General features: G+C 40.6%; 2 protein-coding genes across 3 annotated transcripts; both read right to left on the minus strand.

The window, feature by feature from the left end:
• Positions 1-5,713: 5,713 nt before the first annotated feature.
• LOC120562484 (tripartite motif-containing protein 16-like) lies at positions 5,714-8,424 on the minus strand. The gene is made up of 2 exons (XM_039806197.1): positions 8,362-8,424; positions 5,714-7,755 (listed from the first exon to the last, which is right to left on the minus strand). The coding sequence occupies exons 1-2, from the start codon at positions 8,422-8,424 to the stop codon at positions 6,574-6,576; spliced, it is 1,245 nt and encodes a 414-aa protein (XP_039662131.1). The 3' UTR covers positions 5,714-6,573.
• Positions 8,425-13,532: 5,108 nt separating this feature from the next.
• Positions 13,533-23,216, minus strand: LOC120563017. 2 transcript variants are annotated; one of them, XM_039807027.1, is made up of 6 exons: positions 23,087-23,216; positions 20,092-20,457; positions 17,177-17,464; positions 16,055-16,151; positions 14,538-14,574; positions 13,533-13,653 (listed from the first exon to the last, which is right to left on the minus strand). In XM_039807027.1, the coding sequence occupies exons 1-6, from the start codon at positions 23,136-23,138 to the stop codon at positions 13,642-13,644; spliced, it is 852 nt and encodes a 283-aa protein (XP_039662961.1). In that variant the 5' UTR covers positions 23,139-23,216; the 3' UTR covers positions 13,533-13,641. The 2 variants fall into 2 exon arrangements, with proteins under 2 accessions (XP_039662961.1, XP_039662962.1); XM_039807028.1 differs by lacking the exons at positions 13,533-13,653; positions 14,538-14,574 and having other exon boundaries at positions 16,100-16,173.
• Positions 23,217-23,825: the final 609 nt, after the last annotated feature.

Below are 23,825 nucleotides of genomic sequence, written 5' to 3' on the forward strand. Positions count from 1 at the left end.
TATATATTTTTATTATTAAAAATATCAATGTATCAGAATAAGCGCCACAAATGTAAAAAAAATAAATAAATGGCAAATGTTTGGGAAAGCAACGAAAAAGATGAAAAAAAGCCTCAAACGTCGGAAAAAGCACCCAAAGCGTTGAAAAGTGACAAATGTCAGAAAAAGCGAAAGAAACAAACATTGAAAAAGTGACAAAGAAAAAAAAAACTGAAACATTGACATAGGGACAACGGAAGTGTTTTTTCATGGTTGACTGGGAGACAACACAAGGGTTAAAGCTTCTGTAAAATATTATAAATTGTTATCCTTTTTCTCACTTTCTGACCAGAAAGAAACACAGGCTGCAGAGAGAAGAACAGTCATCGGTAAGTTCCGCAGGCAAAACAACAGGTTACAGAATATAGCGACAGATACAAACTGGACGTTCACCTACGTGACTCGACTTAACTATCCGGTGTAGGATTCTCGTAGGGTACAGATTTGATCATTGGCAAATTATCAAAGATGTTTTATCAATATTAATAAAGTTATGAATATGGTTATTAATAACTTTATCAAATCGACAAACGATCAAAATGGGGCACCACCCTGCAAGTCAGGGACCAATAATCAAACTGTGGATCAGTCTCATTTCTGTGGTAATCCTTTAAAAGGAAACAAAGGAAGGGGTGAATACAAGCACGGACCTGATCGACCAGCAATTATTACAACAAGTACACAAATAATCACAAACAACTGCTAATTAAGTATAAGATTTATTAACGTCACAATTATCAGTAGCTAATCAATAATCCTTCAATAATAAACTTGTATACCTTTTTACAAGTGTGTGTGTGTGTGTGTGTGTGTGTGTGTGTGTGTGTGTGTGTGTGTGTGTGTGTGTGTGTGTGTGTGTGTGTGTGTGTGTGTGTGTGTGTGTGTGTGTGTGTGTGTGTGTGTGTGTGTGTGTGTGTGTGTGTGTGTGTGTGTGTGTGTGTGTGTGTGTGTGTGTGTGTGTGTGTGTGTGTGTGTGTGTGTGTGTGTGTGTGTGTGTGTGTGTGTGTGTGTTTGTGTGTGTGTGTGTGTGTGTGTGTGTGTGAGACAAACTCCCAAAATGGCTACTCCTGTGAGCTGCACAAAACTATTTAGCCTCAAGAGGGCGGTAGTGGTGCTAGGAGAGGGGGCTGAAGAAGCCGAGGTGGGGGGTTGCTAGACAACGCGCACGTTTATACCATATGTTCGGTCACCTATTAGCTCTATACAAACTCCACGTGGTAAGCTAGCAGCGTTAGCTCGGGAGCTACGTGGCTAGCTTATATGTCCGTGTGTGTGTGTGTGTTAGTAAAAGGAACAGAATAAAGAGGAAAAGAAAAGAAACACTCTGATCTTAGATATTGATAACGGCCAGCTCAGTGGCTAACAGCTGATTAATCGCGATTATCTCGCGGACAGTAACTAACTCCGTGAAAGGAGTGAGTTAGCAGGTAGCGATTACGGTTTACCAAGCAACTTAACACAACAAAAATCAAACGGTATCGTGCTCTATTGATACATTCACAGCAACAGATTAATAACCAGATATGGCCAATACATGATTACAATCAGATCACATTAATGGCACCAGCGGTAGCGAACCCTTTGCTCATTAATAAAACGCACTACTTATCTCTGCCCAGACGTAAGCCTTCCTACGGTGTGTTCAGTCCGTTTATTCCTGTCCATAGATTTCCACAGAAATTAAACCGAGCGGGTCCCTGGCGCTCGTCAGCGGCCACGGAGAAACTTCCCTCCAAAAAGACAGCAAGGGGCAAGTTTAGTTGACTTTGAGAAGAAAAACGTTGTTTCCTTCTCACTGCAGATATGAAAACACAGGTGCGTTTTCAAGGATCCACCGAAATAAAATCCATTTTCTCCAGAAAATGGAAGTTCAGCACAAGCGCTTGCGCGCCTTCTTTCAGCAACGGAGTTGCAAGTGAAGACCAGGATTTTCCTAGGATCAGGCTTTTTATAGGTTAAGACCCCCTGCTGTGTTTATGGTCCCGCTGAACCAATAGGAAGACTCAAAACTCTTGAAAGGGTGAAGACTACAATCTTGTAGTTCTTTGACTTCCTGCCAGTTGAGGCGTTTCCCTTCTGGCTGGCACTTTCGCATAGAGGTGTGAATTACCCCGGCTTTGGGGTTTACATGCAGGCCAAGATTCCTTTGTCTTGGCCACATGTTCCTTTGTCTCTGAGCACATGTGTGTCCTGTATCCAGAGGTCAGTTTAATCTGAGGCCTTTTGGTTAAAATCAGGTTTAACCAGACTCTTGGTCCCCAACACCGGCGACGAACAGAGAGCAGTCACAGCTTAAGAAGCTGTGCTGATGAGCCACGGGAAACAGGTGGTTGATTACAGATAGCCTGCGAGAGAGAGATCCCCCGCTTGTCACCTCCCCACAAGCAGGTTCGTGACATTTATTTAAGCTTTATTTAACCAGGTAGGCCGCTGAGAACAGATTCTCATTTGCAACGGTGACCTGGCCAAGAAAAGCATAGCACGAAACAGCATACAGTTTCGCATTCAATACAATACTGGAATACAAAAGGCTACATGAAGTGCAGATTATGTAGGCATTTCAAAGCCGGTGCAAGGTGAGGTGTAAGTAAGATGAAGAATATGCGAAAGTGATATTTTAATAACATAATATACATGATTAGACAGTCTATAACACTGCTGAGATGTAGCATAGAGCCAAACAAAACAAGAACAGTTAGTGCAAATTATGATCTAGTTTGTGGTGTGGAATCAGTTATAATGCAATATATATGAATAGGCAGTCTATGTAAATGCTGAAATGTAGTGAAGAGTCGATATACAGTTAATGCAAATTGTGATCTGGTTAGTGATATAGGTCAGTAATAACACAGTTAACCAGAATAGACAGTCTATGTAGATGTTGAATGTAGTGCAAGGTCAATATACAGTTAATGCAAATAGTGGACTAAGTAGTGATGTAGATCAGAAATAACACAATATGCATCAATAGACATAAAATAGTCAATAGTCAAAATCAATAGTCTATAAAATGCTGAGATGTAGTAAAGAGTTAATATACAGTTGGTGCAAAGTGTGGTTTAGATGATGATGATGATGTAGGTCAGTAATATCACAGTATACATGAATTGACAGAATATATAAATACTGAGATGTAGTAAAGAGTCAATATACAGTTAGTGCAGATTGTGGTGTACAAAAATTGTGTGACAACAAAGGTGGGAGGAGTGACAGTTGAGCATATACCTGGGCAGATGAATAGTGCAAAAGGGCGTAAACAGAATATGAAAGCAATGCAGGTGAAGACGTGCAACTGTGCTAATATGCCATGGGGCATGACTGAGGTAATGAATTGCAGTAATGCAATAGGAGGGTGCGAGAGGAGAGTATGAATGATGGAGAATGGTTAGCACGTGCAGTGACCGGACAGGATCTCAGATAGACTTACTTTGAAGGCAGTAAGTGAGAAGGGTTTTAAATTTCAGGGTTTTTTGAAGTGCATTCCAATCGTTTACAGCTGAGAACTGGAAGGAGTGGCAGCCAAAGGAGGTGTGTGTTATGGGTCGGCTCTGTTTTCCCTGTCCCTACCTGTTTTCCTCTTCCCTTTTTCCCTGTGTTTGTTGTCTGTGTCTGTCTCCACCTGCTGTGGCGAGCGTCTGACAGAGGATCTAGGTCAAGGGGCGTGGCCACTCTCTCCTGAGTAACTCTCCTCCTAACATCTAGTTTATTCAGGAGAGAATTTGAGGCAGTTCTGTAAATAACATCACTGAAATCGAGAATTGGTAAGATTGTCATTTTCAGTTTGACAGCATGAGTGAAGGAGGCCCTGTCGCAGAATAGGAAACCGATCCTGGACTTAACTTTAAACTGAAGGTGTTTTATGTGTTGCTGGAAGGAAGGGAACTGTCTAACCAGACACCTAAGTATTTGTAAACCGCCACAAATAGTTCCAACCCATCGAGCATGCTAATGCTAATCGGGTGGGCAGGGGTTTGCAGCAATCGCTTGAAAAGCATGAGCTTGGTTTTGCCAGAGTTTAGCAGTATTTGGAGGTTTTGGAAGGAGGGCTGAATGGCATTGAAGCTCTCCTGGAGGTTTAATACCACAGCATCCAATAAGGGGCCGGATGTGTTCAGGATTGTGTCGTCTGTGTATAGGTGGGTTTGAGAACTTCCTTGTCTGTTCTGCAACTTTAAGTACCTTTCATGTGTTCCTGCTTATCTGTCTAGTACACAATGCACTCTTATGCTATAAAGGCCTAAACTATTTTTATGACTTAAGCTTAACTTTCTGTGAATCAAGGACATTTCCTTGAACCACTTCGTCAATGACTAACACAGCTCTTTTGCAACGAGCACATACACATGTTTTGTGAATAAAATATTTCTACACACATAAAAGTGAAACCAAAGAACTTATCTTATCAAGCAACCAAGGTTATAATCGTTAACGATAATGAACAAATTAATGAAAACTAGGTGGGAAAAACATTTTCGTTAACTGAAATGAAAATGAGGCATTACAAAACATAACTAAACTAAAACTGTAATGTCTGTTTGCAAAACTAACTAAAATGATAGAGTAAATGTCCTTCGTTTTCATCTTTGTCAATGTCTTTCATTTGAAAAAAAACACCCAAAACATTGAAAAAGTGACAAAAAAGAAAAATTAAAAAACTTAAAAAAAACCTGACTAAAACATTGACATAGGGACAACAGAAGTGTTTTTTCATGGTTGACTGGGAGACAACACAAGGGTTAAAGCTTCTGTAAAACATTATAAATTGTTATCCTTCTTCTCACTTTCTGCACAGAAAGATGGGTGTCTGGCATTATTCAGTGGATGAGTAAGTCATTCAGAGTGAAGCATGGTGATACATCCTTGGCTGTACGTTATGAGAAGACATAGAAACACACAGGCTGCAGAGAGAAGAACAGTCATCGGTAAGTTTACTCTTAAGGTTTGAGAGCCGGGCGTCTCTCAATTTAGTCAAATCTAATTCGTCAACTCGTCAAACAGTCGCTGAGTTCTGCTCCGTAATCAGAGCTGTCACTTTCTGACGTCCTCACAAACATGTTCAAACTTAGTAACTCATAAGGACGTTTAATAAGAAGTGTGTGTAAAGTGCTGACAGAGTACTTCATGTCCCAGGGGCGGAGCCAGACGTTGTAAACATCCGGGGCTCATTTTAAATCTATTTCTCCCAAGGAGATTCTTATCCCATTTACCGGAGCTATTTGCACTACATTTCAAGACATTTCAGATAATAGAATGACTGAACATCATTTGGCAAAAACATGATAGTTGCCATGAAAATATCTAATTGTTCTTAAATTGTCTTTATCATTCTGAAACCAGAACACTATACATATACTATTAAGACATTTTTAACATACAACTTAAACGCCCTTATATACACTATTAAAATGCTCTCATCCACACTACTAAACGCTCAAATATACACTATTGAAACGCTCTAACACACACTACTTAAACGCTGTGAACAAGTGATAGAAAACTCTGCTCATTTCTCTGTGACGGAGCAGTTTTAGTGAGGAAAGTTGAAAGGACAGAGACTGACTGACTCTAAACATGAACACTGTACTTTGTGGTGTTTCAGGAGGAAAAGTGCCTCAGTTATACTCTCATATCAGTTTCACATAACTGACCCTGGAATGAAGACAGGAAGATAATACTTTGTTCATGTTAGTTTATTCATCATGTAAAGCTTCAGTTTGTTCACACATCCCATCAGTAAAGTCTGTTCAAAGACTCTTGTTCAATGATTTCATGAACAGATTCACTTCATCCACACAGAACCAGAATCTCAGCTATGTAAAAGAGAAGAATGACTTATTGATTATGATTATGACATTTGGTCGGCCAAACAAATAAATGTAAATCTAGATTTCTTTACAAATGTCCACAAAGAGAACAAAGTGTGTAGGATAAAGGAGGTCTGGTGCTTTCTCTCTTCAGAGCCATGCAGTGAAAGAGAAACTAAATACACTTTTAGTTTGATTTGATTTCTGTGTCACGCCCAACATTTGGCCCGTCCCACATGGGATTACAAGACACCGCTTTTTAACAGACATCTTCCTGTCCCGCAGATACAAAACGTGGAGAAATATATGAATAACAAACAACAACTCATATCTACAGATCATCTCGGTAAAGATCTTTTTTAACATATCGTCCCTGTTTCAACAATCAAAGGTAAAATAACAGATCTCAAGTGAGCACATTGAGAGATTCTGGGGCTCCCTGAATGTTTTTCTCAACAAACAAAAAACAGCTAATCACTTCTAAAATGTCAATACAAGCAAAAAAAAAGTCAAACAAATTTACAAAAACGCTGATAAAAGCAAATAAATGTCGGAAAAAGTGACAAACAAAATGTTGATAGAAGCAAAAAAAATAAGAAAAAGCAACACAAACGTGTAAAAAAACTTTGACAAAATAGAATGTCACAACAATCAGCTCTCAGCAACAAACATGGAGACTAAATAAGTCGAAGAGTTAAAACACAGAGTTTAACCCTTAAATGACTTCTGTCTATTTCAGTTTACACAACTCAGCAGAGTCTCCATTAGTTGAGAAAAGGCCACAAAGATCTCCATAAAACCCTAGTCCAGCATAGAGCGGCTGAGTGAATGTGGTCTGGACTCTGTGGAGGAGAGTCATGGTTTCAGAGACGCTGTAGAAGGACAGAATACCTGCACTGAGATCCAGGTACACTCCTACTCTGGAGGACTCAGGACCTGAGACGGGAGTTTGGTTATTGTTGGACCAAAATGTATAAATGTTGTTGGTACAATATAACGCCCAAGATTTGTCATTGTATCCAAATTCACATTCATCTGACCCCCCTCCTCTGCTGATATTCTTGTATGCGACTGCTACAGAAACTTCTCTATTCCTCTTCACCTCCCAGTAACAACGTCCAGTCAGACTCTCTCTACTCAGGACCTGCTCCCAGCCAGTGAATCTGTCTGGGTGACTAGAATAAGACTGTGTTTGGCTCATTACTGTTGCTTTCCTGTTCCCCTCAGATAATAACAGCTTTGTGTGTGCTGTGTTTGGATCCAGAGTGATTTCATGTGAATATTTTAAGAATCCAGCTCTGGTCTTGGGCTCTGGTTGTGGCAGTAAAACATCCACTTCAGTCCCTGTCAGTGAGACGTTTGTCCACTTCTCTCTCAGAACGTCCTGTAGTTTATCTCTGACTTCTGACACGGCCGCTGTCACGTCCTCAAAGCAGCTCAGAGGATGGATATGGATGCTGGATGCTGATTGGCTGAGTGGTGACAGTGAGGGATAGTTGTGTAGAAACTGGTTGTGATCCTCTGTGTGTGAGAGCTTCTTCAGCTCAGCGTCTTTCCTCTTCAGCTCAGTGATCTCCTGCTCCAGCTCCTCCTGAAGCTCTTTGACTCGACTCACTTCACTTTTCTGCTGGGATCTGACCTGCTGCTTCACATCAGAGCTTCTTTTCTCCAGGAGACGGATCAGCTCAGTGAAGATCTTCTCGCTGTCTTCCACTGCTTTATCAGCAGAGAGATTGATAGTCTCCGCCTGCTGTTGAAGCAGCTTCACATCTTTCTCTCTGTCCTGGATTCTCTGCTGGATGTTTAGTCGACTCCCCTCGAGCTTTTTCTGCCTCTCAGTCCTTTCTGCTGCAGCTGAGACTGTGTTGTGGCCTTTATGTTCATCCACAGAGCAGAGATAACAGAGAAGCTGCTGATGAGTGCAGCCTTTGTTTCCTCATTTTTTAAAACATCCTCTACATCAGAAAACATGACATTTCTAGTTGTAAAATACTTCTTGGCTCCTCATGTTTTGTTGATGTGTCCATACGTCTCTGACTCTTACTCAAGGTCTCTTAAATTTTCCTTTTACTGGTTTAAAATCAACTGAAAGTTATCAAACTAAACTGTCATAAAACTCTTAAACTGCTGTATAATAATCTCACAATTCTAGAATGTGTGTAAAAGGTGTCAGAGATAAGAACTCTGAACACAGGTGCATACAACACAGTCTCACGGCAGTTTGTGAAATGGTCACGTTATTTCATCTATTGAGTCGTATACACAGACACGTTTATCTCGTTTTGTTCGTGGTGGCCAGCACGTTATTTAATATCTAATGTATTTCAACGGGAACCATCTTTCGTGATCACATCACGACTCCGGTAGCGAGTAGTATGAAATGCCGAAAATCTGCGTATGGAAGTTGGTTGGGGTGGTAGAGGGGTCAAACAACACAGGACTTTCACGCAGTGTCTTTGATATTTTAAGAGCGTCCAGCACCTGTCGTTTAAAAGCAAATGCACCTGCGCCCAATCACCCATCTGTGACCCATGGGTGTGCTGATCTTACAGGGAGGTGTGTTCAGGTGCATTCTGGGCATGCTGGTCCTACAGTACTTTTATTGTCACATACACATACATGTAGTGAAATTCATTCTCTGCATTTAACCCATCCCTCAAGGGAGCAGTGGGCAGCCAATCACAGCGCACGGGGACCAACTCCAGATCTGAGCCAGGTCACTGACTGGAGAACCTAGTACACGTTTTTGATGGTGGGGGAAACCGGAGCACCCGGAGGAAACCCACGCAAACATGGGGAGAACATGCAAACTCCACACAGAAAGGATTTGAACCCAGAACCTTCTTGCTGTGAGGCCACAGTGCTAACCATTGGGCCACCATGCTTACAGGGAGGTGTGTTCAGGTGCATTCTGGGAGTATTACTATCTTGAGGCAGCGGGAAGTGGTCGGTCCATTGACCAACAAAAACCTGGTCTAAAGTCAGTAACGCAGCATTTCATTGTTATTTTAACAGAGCATTAGTAAAATGCTCCTAGGCTCGTGCACAGCGCGCGCACACTATGCTTGTTACACACACAGGGACACACAGCAGCACACACACACACACACACACACACACACACACACACACACACACACACACACACACACACACACACACACGCGCGAAGATTACAAATAAAAATATTACGGTGCAAATCCTCCATCATAACAGCAATGCTCCAAGGTCCAAATGCGCCTGGCTTTTAAAGGAAATGAGAGGTGATCTCTGATTGGTTGATTGCATGTTAGGCCCAAAACACACCTCTGATTAATGAAGACACTAAGTACAACCCTTTGGAACCATGCGCCATTAAAGTAGCAAAAGTTGATTCGTACACGCCCTAAATGCACCTGCGCCATGTGCTTCACGCCATGCGCTTAGATCGTAAAAATAGGGCCCTTCTTGTGATTGGTCATATGCACAAACAACCTTCTTGGAGACCTTGACTGGAGTCCTGTATGGGGCTCCAGTGGGGGACTCCATAGTTCTGCTGGGGGACTTCACCGCGCACGTGGGCAATGATGGAGACACATGGAGAGACGTGACCGAGAGGAACTGACTACACATGCTGTCCTTTTATCCCCCATTCTACTCTCTTAATTAATTCACTCTCCTCTCCTTTCTTCCTTCACGAAAGTAAGGGAGTAGAGGGAGGCAGGGCCTACAGCCCGATCCAGCGGGGAGTTCTAGCCCGACAAGGCTCCTCTCCTTAGCCCTGTCTCCCTCATTCTACCATCTCTCTCATTCTGCTCTCTCTACTGTGGACCCTGTTACATCTGACCGACAATAACACTAACCTTAACCATTAGTTTTTCTTGCCTAAACATAACCAGTTAGATACATGAAGAAGTTGATTTCCCCAAAAAACAGGAACTACACTCCTAGAATTGTTCTTCATGAAGAAATGGCAGAATAAACAACCAGGAAGTGACTTTTCGCCCACTTCCGGTCATCATAGAAACAGGGGACTGGCACGGCTGGATGCAGTAAATTCAATAGTTCAACTGTAACTTTATCTTAAACTTCTGCGCCCTTCAGGAAGAAAGTTACATTAAAAGCCCTAAGCCATGCCCACAAACTCCTTAAAAGTGATTTCCTAACTACTTCTTGTCATCCTACAGACACGTGACTAATAGCATTGGATGCAGAAGACTCAATAGTTCAACTGTAACTTCAATCCGAGTCTCTCTGACCTTGAGAACGAATGTTACAACATAAAACGCTTAAACCACGCCCACAAAACGCTTTGAAAGTAAGTTTTTGCCTTAAAAATGAGTTTTCACTCTCTTCCCGTCATCCTATCGAAACGTGGCTGACATCGTTGGATTCAGAAAACCCTGCAGCTCCTTTATAATTTTTTATCTTTCTTTTCACACCTCTAAGACCTTCTGGGGTTTTTTGCGTCAAAACCATGACAGAAGGTACGGTCGCAAACCAAGATCTCAGGATTTCTGATTGTTCATATCGAGTCTAATCCGTCTGTAGGACTGCACTGAGGACTTTCACCTTTGTTTCCGCTTTGGCTTGAACAATGCTATGGCGCCTCCTGTAGTTGAGCGGTGTATGGAACACAGGAAGTGACTATGAAAATCCGGTCTGGAGACCAGAGGGGTATTGCACAAAACTAGGATAAGGGATTAAGCCGGGATATTCAGGTTATCCTGGATGAATTTAGCTTTGACTTGGTTGCACAAAAGCAGGTTGAATTAAACCCAGCCAAGTAACCATGGCGATTTATTCTTTGCAGCTAGCCTGGTCCAGAGCAGGCTAACAGGCAGGCTAAGATTAATCCTGGAGTCTGATGTGTTAAATCAGCTGACGCTATAAACGTGTTTAACAGTCATTCCATTGTCTTCTGAATGTGTTCTGCTTCATTTTATTAACATGCGTCACTATTGCTGTCACGAGTTTGATTTAAATCCTACTACTGCAGTTGTTTAAATGACGATACGGAGGAAATGGGCTTTTCCTCCGCTGCTGTCCCCGTGAAATGTGCCCCCGCCCGTGCAACGCAGGGAGGCGGGGGGATCCTCCCACACCGTGCAGCGGACTCTAAAAGCGGACTTTTAGCATCAATAACGACGACAATGGCACCTGATCAAATGTCCTTTTTTACCAAATGGGAGTGAGAATGTGTTGGAACGCCACAAAGCTTCTTAATCATTTTATTTTGGTGCTGTCACTTGTCATCTTGGAGCTTGGGAGTGAGAAAAAAAACATGAATAATAACAGGCTACATTGTTTTACAGATATGCTTACAGTGTGTATTGAAGTCACTTCTTTTTCTAGTTTTTGTCCAGTCATGCTTGTTCTGTATGAACATTAATTGTAGAAAGATATTTAGAATTAGACATAGCTTATGGAGATTTGTGCATATGGTTGTAAAACATTCTCGCATTATGAATAAGCTTTGAAATTAAGCCTAGTCCTTATAAATTTCCCAGGAACAAGAAGTTTTTTTTAAAATTTATATAGTGCTTTACAGGCTACTCAAATACACTTTACACTAAAACCAGCACATTTAGCGCATAAAAACAGATACAGCAATAAAACCAACACATAAAACAAGCATATTAAAGCAATTAAAACGTGGAGTGACTAAGTAGATTTTTTTTAAATCCATACTTATTCAGTCGGTCCGCTATCTGTCGGGCTTTTTTCCGTTTGATAACAGCTGTATTTCCCTTTTTGCATATTATATGTTTCACCTCCTCCTAAATTTCCATTAGAAGCTGCTGCTGCACACGTCTTCTCCATTTCTGCATCAGTAAATCTGTGATCGATACCGTGGTCTATTTAAGTGGTCTATAAATCCGTGAACGTGCACTTATCCCAGTGTCGTGGAAGTTTCCTTTGCAGCAGGGGGTAGAGTTTGAGAGTTTAGTAAATTGAAAACAAATAAGACAGACTGAGACTAAAACCAAGTTGGGTTTTTGTATTTTATTAAAAAAGATATATTTGCAAATAGGATCAACATGATTTCACAAAAGGCCGCAGCCCAGTGTGGAGTCAGTTTCTCAAATGAGTGAACAAGAACACCAGGCTTATATGCATCTTCAGAGTGACAGCACATACGCACTTGGATTATTATGACGCTACAATTTTGACAGGCAATCTGATACACATGAAGACAATCAGAGGAATACAAGAGACATCTTGGAGACACCTCACCTCCTCCTCCCTGTACGACTGTCATCCCCCCAGTTACAGCTAAACTGGCATGAGAAAACTAGAGATAGTTTTAGGGTGACCTTGTACCTTTATCGGTTCAGGCTCACATAATGTTCCAGACTGGATGTCTCACAAACTTAGAATATAAATCTGCATGTGGGAAATGAGATAAACTCTTTCAGCATTTGTGAGAGCAGTAAAGTACGAATTAAACATAAAAATATAAGGAATTGTGCTTAAATGTAATTTTCCCATTACACCAGCTATCTACTCTTGGCTTGACATAGCTTCACCTACTTATCCTGGCTCGGCAAATGTGCAACCGATTGAGCCGCGATGAGTGGATCACACTAAATCAAGCTGCGCTTTTTCATTTATCCTGGATTTCTTTATTCTACTTTTGTGCAATAGGCCCCAGGACTTCCAGATCCTCGGGCCTGGCTGACGTGGATGGTTCTAGTTTGTGCTGTTACCAGATATCTATGTTGGTCAGGTGGTAAGTCAGATTTATATTATACTACTATGATGAGGGGAAACGTTCGTGTGTGTGTGTGTGTGTGTGTGTGTGCGTCCTAAGCTCAACCAATCAGCATTTAGCTCATCTAAATATTCATGAGCAGACCATATAAGGCAGAAAAGCTCTCGTTTCAGTCCAGTCCCATTTAACAGGGTAGCATAAGGGCCAAAAAAACAGCAAAAGAGACATTTTCAGCCCAACCAATGTTACATACCCCATTAGGAGACCTTAAGGAACAGCGTGAAATACCCTATAGAACCATTCTATCACCACTTTAATAGCTGAAAGTATGCAGAAGAGAGCCAAAAAATGTACGGAATAAGACAAATAAAGAACCAAATAATAGTGGGAATGCTGCTGAATCAGCATTCCCACTATTAACATGTTTAATAGGAGACCATTGTACTATATTATATATTCTGCAGTCAGCCCATTCAGCCTCTGAAATCTGTTTGTATATATTTGTAACCAACGGTGTGTGTGTGGATGTGTGTTTGTGTTTGTCTTTATTTGTGTGTGTGCTTCTCTGTGTGCATGTGTGTGTCTGCGTGTGTGTGTCTGTGCATCCGTGTGTGTGTCTGTGTGCATGTGTGTGTGGGTGTGCGCATGTATCTGTGTGTGGTACGAATTGTTTCAGTGCTTGAAATGAGTTCAGAGTATTTAGGGTTATATATGATCATAATAGTAAATAAATGTCTGAAATGATTTCTTTTAGATCACTTTAAGAGTAGAAGTTTACGTCGAACATGGTTTGACATAGAGCGTCTCTCATCCTCAGAGACAGCTTGGTTTTCAGCAACAGGGCAATTCATAGTGCTTTACATTAAACATTAAAGAGCAGTTAAACATGATTACAAAATAAATGAAAAAAAAGATAAAATATGAGAATTAAATGTACACTGCAGTATAACAAATTAACAATTATTTAAAGAAGGCAGCATCAAATATAAAGTTCTTCAGCCTTGATTTAAAAGAAGTGAGCGAGAGTTGCGGTGGAGCTGAGAGTTTTCTGGGAGGTTGTTCCAGATGTGTGGAGCATTAAAACTGAACGCTGCTTCTCCATGTTTAGTTCTGACTCTGGGGACAGAAAGCAGACACACACACACACACACACACACACACCTTCATGTGTAAAACTCTGCAGCACGGGGACACCTGCTGGTTTAGCAGCTCTTTGAACACAAGGCCTCAAGTTATACTGGTGCATCGGTGCGTGTCGATCTCTTTAAGAGAATAGCAGGGCCGGTGTGTGTCTGTCTGTAGTCTAATGTATTGTAGTGGGTATATTGTACTGTATGTTATGTAGCCTATATGTTTGGGTGGGGTCGATATTTTCAGCATCAAAGACTTTGTCCTAAATTTTGACACTTCTATGCAGCAATTCACACCTAAAATACCTTTATTTAGCCTATGTGAATAAAAAAAAAAAAACAGATGATAATTTAAAATATATCAAAATTATAAAGCAAAGTATGTTGTTACGTGTCATTGGGCATTTTTAAGTGGGTATACTGCATATCACATATCACGTACACGTGTGTGTGTGGTAGAGTCTGTACAGACTCTAGAGTGATAGTGAGAGAAACAAATTTTCTTCCCTTTGGGTCAACTTCTGTTGTTTTAATAATGTGCTATAAATAAAGAGAACTTTACTAAAACCTCTGAGATATTTAATCTAATATCTGCCCTTATCAAGGAGGTGTTGATGGAGAGTTCATTTCTCCATGTTTCAAAAGAGCTGAAGTAAGTAAGTAACAACGGTAATAAAAGGAAATTGTGACATTGCTGTTTACATCTTTCGCATAAATGTTCCTGTTTCTGAGAAACTTTATTAACTCATAAGAGCCGCAGGTTGTAACAGGAAGTGATGAAAGGCAGCGCTGAACTCTCAGTGACCCTCCATAAAGATATGAAGGTTAAATATAAAGTGTTTAAAAATAACAGGATGTTCAGTGACTTACCTGCACAGTCATGTTTGCTTTCTTGCGAACGCACGTCCTGTAAAGACAGATAAACACGATTACAAAATAAATAAAAAAATAAAATACGAGAATAAAAGTTACAGTGCAGTATAACAGATTAACAATTATTTAAAGAAGGCAGCATCAAATAGAAAGTTCTTCAGCCTTGATTTAAAAGAGCTGAGAGTTTTCTGGGAGGTTGTTCCAGATGTGTGGAGCATTAAAAGGTCCCATGGCATGATTTGTTTTAACATTAATGTGCGTTCCCCCCCCAGCCTGCCTATGGTCCCCCAGTGGCTAGAAATGGTGATAGGTGTAAACTGAGCCCTGGGTATCCTGCTCTGCCTTTGAGAAAATGAAAGCTCAGATGGACCAATCAGGAATCTTCTCCTTATGAGGTCATAAGGAGCAAGGTTACCTCCCCTTTCTCTGCTTTGCCCACCCAGAGAATTTGGCCCACCCATGACAAACAGAGAGACATCATGGCTTTCAAACGAGCAAAGTGGCAGTTGGTCAAGGCCACACCCCCACCCTCCCTTGCCTCCCCTCTCTCCTCCTCAATATCTACAGACACAGAAATGGCACATCCTAAGGAAAGCTCATTGTGGGACTGGCTCTAGTGGCTGTAATTCTGCACCAAGGCTGAATTTTGGGAAAGAGACTTCAGATACAGTATCAGGGGACCACTAAGGTCTATATAAAAGAGACTTCCAATACAGTATTAGGGGACCACTAAGGTCTATATAAAAGAGACTTCAGATACAGTATTAGGGGACCACTAAGGTCTATATAAAAGAGACTTCAGATACAGTATTAGGGGACCACTAAGGCCTATATAAAAGAGACTTCAGATACAGTATTAGGGGACCACTAAGGTCTATATAAAAGAGACTACAGATACAGTATTAGGGGACCACTAAGGTCTATATAAAAGCATCCAAAGAGCACCATATCATGGGACCTTTAAACACGTGGTTAACTATGAAATATATATATATATATATATATATATATATATATATATATATATATATATATATATATATATATATATATATATATATATATATATATATATATATATAAATAAAAAATGCACACAGTCCATATTGATGACAGAAAGAAACATTGTGTGTACTGCTCTACACTGCGAGTAGCACAAATAAACACAAATGATCGAAATATGATCCCGCGATCAAAGTCACGCGAATGGCATGACGCAAATATTTCATTTCCTCTTGGTGTAAACAAGGTCTCCTACTTCATCACCTTACTTCCTGCTCTGCTCCCGTCAGAACTACTACAGCCACTAGAGGGCACCCCCACTAGAAACATCAATATAGGGCACCTGGTGGAGCTGTGTGTGTGTGTGAGAGTGAGTGAGTGTGTAACAAAAACATCTTTAAAAACATCAATATAGGTCAGAATGATGCTGGAACAAACAATCTAAAGGGACGTTTTTCGGGTCTCACTGATGAATACAGGAACATGACTCAGCAGACTGATTAGAAAGTGACCTTTTGATGATGATGGCCATTACTATGACGATGAGAACAGTGTGCAGAGTGAAGAGAAGCAGACGAACAGCCAGCAGTGGGTCAAAGACTTTAGTTCCTGTGAAACCGATCAGAAAGGACTGTTAGACATTAAAAATCAGATATATTTATATCAGATACGCTTTACATCAGCACTGAACAGTTCTCATTTTAAAGCTAGTTTGCCTGTTACTGCCGTTACTTCTTTACAAGCAATGTGCACAGTCAGAAAAAGAGGTACAAACTCAACAAATGTTCCCTTTAAAGTACAGAAATGTTTTAATATAACAAAAAACGACAAAAACTCAAAGTCACACAGAGAGAAACCAAAAGCAATGGCAACAGGCGATAACATGCACAAGCTGACGGGCAAAACAGAGGCAGGGAAGGGGAACACAGAGGTTAAATACAAGAGGTAGTCAACAAACGAGGGACAGGTGATACAGCAGGTGAAACACATCAGGGCGGGGCAGGACAATCAGACAAGGCGGGAAAACACAGGAAGTAGAACTAGAAGAGACAAGACAGAGAACCAGAATTACACAATAAAACAGGAAACAAAACTGGAATACACAATACAAACAAGAAGACACAGCTAAAAGAGGATAAAGAGAAACACAATGAACAGGGGAATAAGGAACAGAAATATACACAACAGAGAACAATATACAAAACAGGAAACCTACAAAATAACAACAGGCAACAGAAATGTCCAAAACCACAACACGGTACCTTAATGGGACAAAATTTCACCTTTTCCAGAGGTACTTTGTTGTACCTTTTGTTTAAGGTACATCATTGGTCCTGAAGGGTACAATATTGTCCCTTTTAGAAGGTACAAACAAGTAGGGTACGAATTTACTCCTCTGACTCAAGGTACAACACTGTACCTTTGAGGGCACCACCCCAGTGACAAGCTTTTGGTCCTTAAAGCTAATTTTTTTAACAGAGTCCGGCACAGTGCTCACTCCACATAAAAGCTACGTTACATCCCTTCCTGCAAACTTGACAGTTAACAACGAGGGCAGATTTCTCCGCATCCCAACTCCATTTAAGTTTAAATAAAATTATTTCCAGCAAACAAAGAAAACTGATCAAACAAACCTTCCTCTTCTGCTGCTTCTGCCTCGTCAGCCTCCGCGTGCAGGCTGTACGGGGCGGAGAGGGAGCGGTTGTTCCTCTTCAAACCACAGGTGTAGTTCCCAGAATCCTTTGCAGTCAGATAGCTGAGATGGAGGGCGGGGCCAGACTCTGAGAGGGCGGAGCCATCTCTGAACCAGGTGACCTCCAGTTGGTGGATAGTGCAGCTTCCAGCAGAACAGCTCAGTGTGACTTCTCCTCTTTTGAACTCTCCGTCATCTCTGGAGCTTCTTATCTCCATCTGAGCACCATCTAAAGGAAATATGTCCAATAAATATTCATTATAAACATTGTTTATTACATTCAGTGCATATTTGTAAGCAACGTGAACTGTGAAAGTCTCTCAGTAGGGGATGGATACCCGAGCCAGATGGGACCCGATGGGACCAACGGGCCGGGCCTGGTTTGGACAGATATTTAGAAATGATGTTCCGGTTTGGGTCGGGCTCGGTCACATCAGCGCAATATGTTGTCTTTCCTTTGACCGTTTAAAAACGTTATTTATCTCAACATTTGGCTAAGTGGTAGAGAGGTCGCCTGCCAATCGGAAGGTTGGTGGTTCGATCCCTGACCCTGCCGTTCCATGCCGAAGTGTCCTTGGGCAAGACACTGAACCCTGAGTTACCCCCGATGCTGTGCCATCGGAGTGTAAATGTGAATGTTTATCTGATGAGCAGGGGGCACCTGCAGTGTGTGAATGGTTCCTGTACTATGTTAAAGCGCTTTGAGTAGTCGTTAAGACTAGAAAAGTGCTATATAAAAACAGTCCATTTACATTTTTGTTGCTCTTTACAAATGTTTTTTTATGACGTTTTTAGTCACTATTTGTCAATAACATGTCTTTGTCCCTTTTTGTTTTAGACACTTTTTCCAACATTTTGTCGCTTTTCCCAAAAAATTTTACCCTTATTTCCACTCGACCATTCAACTTTTTGTTTTTCTAGGTCAAAATTAAAAATGTCGTTTTGGTCGTCTTTTTCAACACTTATTTTGCTTTTGCCCAATGTTTTTGCCAACTTTTTGACACGTATTGCATTTTTTACGGCCCTTTTTTTGACACTTTTGTCACTTTCTTCAACGTTCTTTTTTCAATTATCTTTTCAAAATGCTATTAAATTGACTAAAACACCCAAATTCAATGAAAGTAGTGAACTGATCATTTGTTTAACTTGTGAAGAGCGTTGTATGGAACCATCCACGTTATTTTTTTGACAATTTGGTTGACTGCCAAGCCGCCAGTTCCCACCAATGAGACGAGACAAGACGGTGTATCATCTCCATAGCAACCACTCTTTGCACTTCCATCCTAACTTCTGACTTAAAGACTTTTTTGGTAGCTGGATATATCATTTGTTTCATGTATATATGAATGTGTATAACGTTAGTTATAGTGAGATACTTGCTACAATCACACTTCTAGAGATGAATCGGCGAAAACACGTTTTATTTCTCTGATTCACGGCTTTGTTCTAGCGCTGGGCGCTCCCTCTCTTCAGTCTTTCTCTATCTCTCTCCACCATATAACGCTCCCTCTCTTCAGTCTCTCTCTATCTCTCTCCACCATATAACGCTCTCTCTCTTCAGTCTCTCTCTATCTCTCTCCACCATATAACGCTCTCTCTCTTCAGTCTTTCTCTATCTCTCTCCACCATATAACTTTGTGCTTTCGGGCGGTCGTTGAGGCTCCGTCTTAAACTCTGCCATTTCGACTAGCTGTTTGCAACATAAAAATAGAGCCCGACCCATATATTGGCGGGCTGATATTATCGGCTGATATTAGGCATTTTCCAAACTGTCGGTATCGGCATTTATAACGGCCGATAAATTAATATTTAAAAAATAAAATAAAAATGGACGAAACCCCCTTCAACCATGTTCTGAGTGTTGGCATTGTATAGTTTGTCCACCAGAGGGCGCTCTACAACACACACACACACAGACAGACAGACAGACAGACAGACAGACAGACAGACAGACACACAGACACACACACATATACATTTTATTTATCAGAACTTTAATATATTTTGATGTTCTGTTGTGACAATAAAAGTTTATTTTTAAACTCCATTATCATATTATTTTAGTGAGGACTCATAAATAAAAAAAATATTTTTTTTAAATATATATCAGCCGATATATCAGAATATCGGATTTTTAAATCACCAAATATTTGTATCGAAATCCTTTATCGGTCGGGCTCTACATAAAAATGAAATGGATTATGGATGATTTGAATTCTCGCCAAATTCTGGGGACTTTACTGCTGGGACATGTCTGGTTGTGTAGTATTTGGTCTAGAAGCCTTTATTGGAGATTTTTTCACAGTACAAAGTTCTGCTATATACTCCGTTGCAGTGAAACAGGCTCCGGAGATTCCAGGAAGTGCGCTGGCCAATCACAGCAGACTGGGCTTTTTCGGGAGGAGGGCTTAAAGGGACAGGTGCTCCTACAGAGCGTCTCACTGAGAGGGTTCAGCAGCCATTGGCAGTATGAGAATAATAGTGGTTTTTTTTTTAACATGAATGCATGTAAACATGTTGTAGTACAAACACAAAATGCAAGTATAATCCTGAAAATGCTATATGAAAGATCCCCTTTAATTAAATCTTAAAAAAATGTCATTTTAAAAATCTTTTTCACGCTTTCTTTCTGTCTGTCTATTAGAGCTGTCAATAATCTTCTATAATACGATTCGGAATTCGTTCCAACAGAAAAATGTTTTTATTATTTATTTATTTTTTCGACCCCAGAGGGCTCTAGCTAGTTAGTAACTGAAAAAAGACAGCTTAACTCCGTGCCAAGTATGATAAAATGATACGTTATGTATATTATTGCCATTGTTGTGTTTCGATAACATTATCATAGGATGCTCTTACCTACGACTGTGACTCTCACTCCTGATCGGCCAGTAAAAGTTGCTCTGGGATCATTAGCTACCACTCTGAAGCGTAAAGTTGTGTCGTCTTCCTCCTGTAAATCTGAGATCTGTAAAGTGCAGTCTCCCTTCTTGTCTCCCAGGTATCTGTAACGAGGGTCGTTGTTCTGTGATTCGCTGTCGTACACAGATTTAGCGGTAAGCTGACAGAAGTCATCGGTGCACCAGGCGACTCTGACGACCTCGATCAAAACTCCTGGATCATCATCGACAGACTCCCGTGGTGTGAAGGAGCAGGGGAGGGTGACGGTCGATCCTTTCACACCACAAACAGGATCTGGATAGTTCACTCTTTGACCCAGAGCTCCTGGAACAACAACACAGTGAGATTAGGAATAAAGGAACTTTGATGTGAAAACTAATCAAAATAGGGCTGGTTATCGCGGATGAGTCCCAATTTGATAACATTTTCAGAAAACCAGACATTAAAGACATCACCTTGGCCTTTGAGAAACTCAGACATTTGACATTTTACACACTAAAAACTCCTGGGTTATTTCTTCAACCCAGTTTCTGGGTTATTTGTGTTGGGTTAAAATTATGGGTTATTTTTTCAGAGAGCAACCATTTTCTGGGTTATGGGGCTAATATTTTGACCCAATTATTGGGTTGTTTGGGTTGCTGTGTTATTTTTCAAAGAGTAACCCATGTTCTGGGTCATAGGGTTCTCTCTCTTTTTTTTTTTTTTTTTTTTTTTTTTTTTTTTTTTTTTTTTTTCTCTCTCTCTTTTTTTTTTTTTTTTTTTTTTTTTTTTTTTTTTTTTTTTATATAAAAGTAGAGTATATGTATATGTATATGTATATATATATATATATATATATATATATATATATATAATGTACTTTTTGTTGGAGGGGTGTATTTTATAGAGTTATTATATTATTCAATTCAATTCAATTCTAGACCACACTCTATAATTTACAAAGCCCCAACAATTCTAATAATTCCCCCAAGAGCAAGCAGTGTGACAGTGGCGAGGAAAAATTCCCTTTTAGGGAGAAACCTGGGACAGACCCAGGCTCTTGGTAGGTGGTGTCTGACGGGACATACCCAGGCTCTTGGTAGGTGGTGTCTGACGGGACATACCCAGGCTCTTGGTAGGTGGTGTCTGACGGGACAGACCCAGGCTCTTGGTAGGAGGTGTCTGACGGGACAGACCCAGGCTCTTGGTAGGTGGTGTCTGACGGGACAGACCCAGGCTCTTGGTAGGTGGTGTCTGACGGGACAGACCCAGACTCTTGGTAGGAGGTGTCTGACGGGACAGACCCAGGCTCTTGGTAGGAGGTGTCTGACGGGACAGACCCAGGCTCTTGGTAGGAGGTGTCTGACGGGACAGACCCAGGCTCTTGGTAGGTGTCTGACGGGACAGACCCAGGCTCTTGGTAGGAGGTGTCTGACGGGACAGACCCAGGCTCTTGGTAGGAGGTGTCTGACGGGACAGACCCAGGCTCTTGGTAGGAGGTGTCTAATGGGACAGACCCAGGCTCTTGGTAGGAGGTGTCTGACGGGACAGACCCAGGCTCTTGGTAGGAGGTGTCTGACGGGACAGACCCAGGCTCTTGGTAGGTGTCTGACGGGACAGAGCCAGGCTCTTGGTAGGAGGTGTCTGACGGGACAGACCCAGGCTCTTGGTAGGAGGTGTCTGACGGTGCTGGTTGGGGATTTGATGCACAGTGGCGATAATAGTCACAATAAAGATAATGGATCAGTGACTTCAAATGATAGTAGTAGTAGTAGTTTGTGACATTATCATGTCAACATAGTTTATAATATGAACAATCACACTTGTGTTGTGTACATTATGATAAAACAGTATCACCAGTATTTGTAGGAGAAATAAAGTGACACACCCTCTAAACATTCTAAACATGGATATATGAAGGCGTCAGATGAGAATGCAGAGGTTTAGTTGCATATTTTGTTGCTGTTAAAAAAAACAACAACATCCATCTGTCTTTTGCCAAATGCAAACTAGTACAATAAATTGTTGGGCAGGGTCATCCCCTTTTATTCCCATATCATTTTGGAGGAGTTCGTTAGGTTATTTGTGACCCAACTCCTGGGTTAAAAAGAGACCAACTGTTTTCTGGGTTATTTCAACCCTGAAAATGGGATTGTTCTTTTGACCCAGAAGTTGGGTTATTTTAACCCAACATTTGGGTCAGGTATTTAACTCAGAAGTTGGGTTGTATTAACTACACCGTTGGGTTATTTTAACCCAACATTTGGGTGAAGTATTTAACCCAGAAGTTGGGTCAAAAAGAGTAACCCAATTTTCTGGGTTTAAATAACCCAGAAATTACTTGGTCCCTTTTAACCCAGGAGTTGGGTTGAGTTTTTAGTGTGTATAGACCAAACAATTACTATATATATATATATATATATATATATATATATATATATATATATATATATATATATATATATATATATATATATATATAAATTTGAATAAAATCAACAAAAACGTCGAGAAAAGTGTAGAAAAAGAACTAAATGTTGAAATTTCAAGTACTTGGTAAATAATTATTTTTATAGCCTAAAATCTTTTCTGATATTCCCTATATCCCATATACTATTGCTAGTATGGCTATGAAGTTGGTATTTCATTTCATTCTAAATGGTATTAAGGATGTCTTCAATTTAAAGGTGCTCTGCGTGTGAGCAAACATCTCCTCACCATCTGCTAGCTGCCTGTCCCCTGAACACACTGTAAAAAACATCTCCTCACTATCTGCTAGCTGTCTGTCCCCTGAACACACTGTAAAAAACATCTCCTCACTATCTGCTAGCTGTCTGTCCCCTGAACACACTGTAAAAAAACACGGTCTCTGTAGACAGATTCAGAGCTTTTGTAGATTTCATAAGTTTGATGTGAAACTGTCAAAATCATCATTAAAGATATTAACGTAACATAAATAAAGTCCATGTCTTACCAGCGAGCAGTAACGTGAAGCAACAGGAAATCTTTCTGTCCCAAACTGCCATCCTTACTTTTTTAACGAGTTGATTTAATGTTTGAATTGTTCTAATGTTGAACCTGCAGCAGTGATGAGAAAGACACTGACTGACTGTAGAGCTGAGACGGAGCATTACATGTCTTTGTGGTTATTATCTCAGTTCCTCCTTTTCTTTCCCAAGAAGTATTTATGTAACTTTTCATTAGAAAGTGTCTCAACTCATCTTGTGCGTCTTAAATAAGTTTTGTAATACTTGAAAGAAGGTATTTTTGTAAAACTGGGCGGTTTCTGCAGACGAATAGCACAAACATTTTTAATTAAGGATGCACTGAATCCAGATTTTTGGGGTTCAGGCTGAATCCTGAATCCCCTGGTTGAGATTGTGCTGACTCCTCCCATCCTCAGTGATTGAACCCAGTAAACACATGAATGAAGTAAACAGGGACTGTCTTTCCTTTGCCGTACCTGAAGTTGCTGCATTCTGGCTGCTGTCTGGAGATTCCTTCATGCACAACTCGTATTCTTTCAGATGTTTCATACCAGATGTTTTAACAGCGGCCATGTTGTGTATTCATCAACCTCAACATCCTCTGATCTTAACTCAAAATCATTTATAATTTCTGCTTTTTTTAACTAAAATGCTAAAATGTCATAGAAATTAGGTTGATTGACCATGAATTTAAAGAAGCGTTGAGAAAAACGTCTCAAAATTCAT

This window comes from Perca fluviatilis, chromosome 7 (genome assembly GCF_010015445.1).
Source record: "Perca fluviatilis chromosome 7, GENO_Pfluv_1.0, whole genome shotgun sequence".
NCBI lineage: Eukaryota > Metazoa > Chordata > Actinopteri > Perciformes > Percidae > Perca > Perca fluviatilis.

What these genes read in the sequence shown, in the direction of transcription:
- LOC120562484 (XM_039806197.1), bottom strand. Translation starts at nt 8,424, where the DNA reads ATGCCCAGAATGCACCTGAACACACCTCCCTGTAAGATCAGCACACCC. An exon ending in CACCCATGGGTCACAGATGG is followed by an intron (nt 7,756 to 8,361) that starts GTGATTGGGCGC and finishes TGCACTCATCAG; the next exon opens with CAGCTTCTCTGTTATCTCTG.
- LOC120563017 (XM_039807027.1), bottom strand. Translation starts at nt 23,138, where the DNA reads ATGGCAGTTTGGGACAGAAAGATTTCCTGTTGCTTCACGTTACTGCTC. An exon ending in CTTCACGTTACTGCTCGCTG is followed by an intron (nt 20,458 to 23,086) that starts GTAAGACATGGA and finishes TTGTTGTTCCAG; the next exon opens with GAGCTCTGGGTCAAAGAGTG. An exon ending in AGAAGCAGCAGAAGAGGAAG is followed by an intron (nt 16,152 to 17,176) that starts GTTTGTTTGATC and finishes TCGGTTTCACAG; the next exon opens with GAACTAAAGTCTTTGACCCA.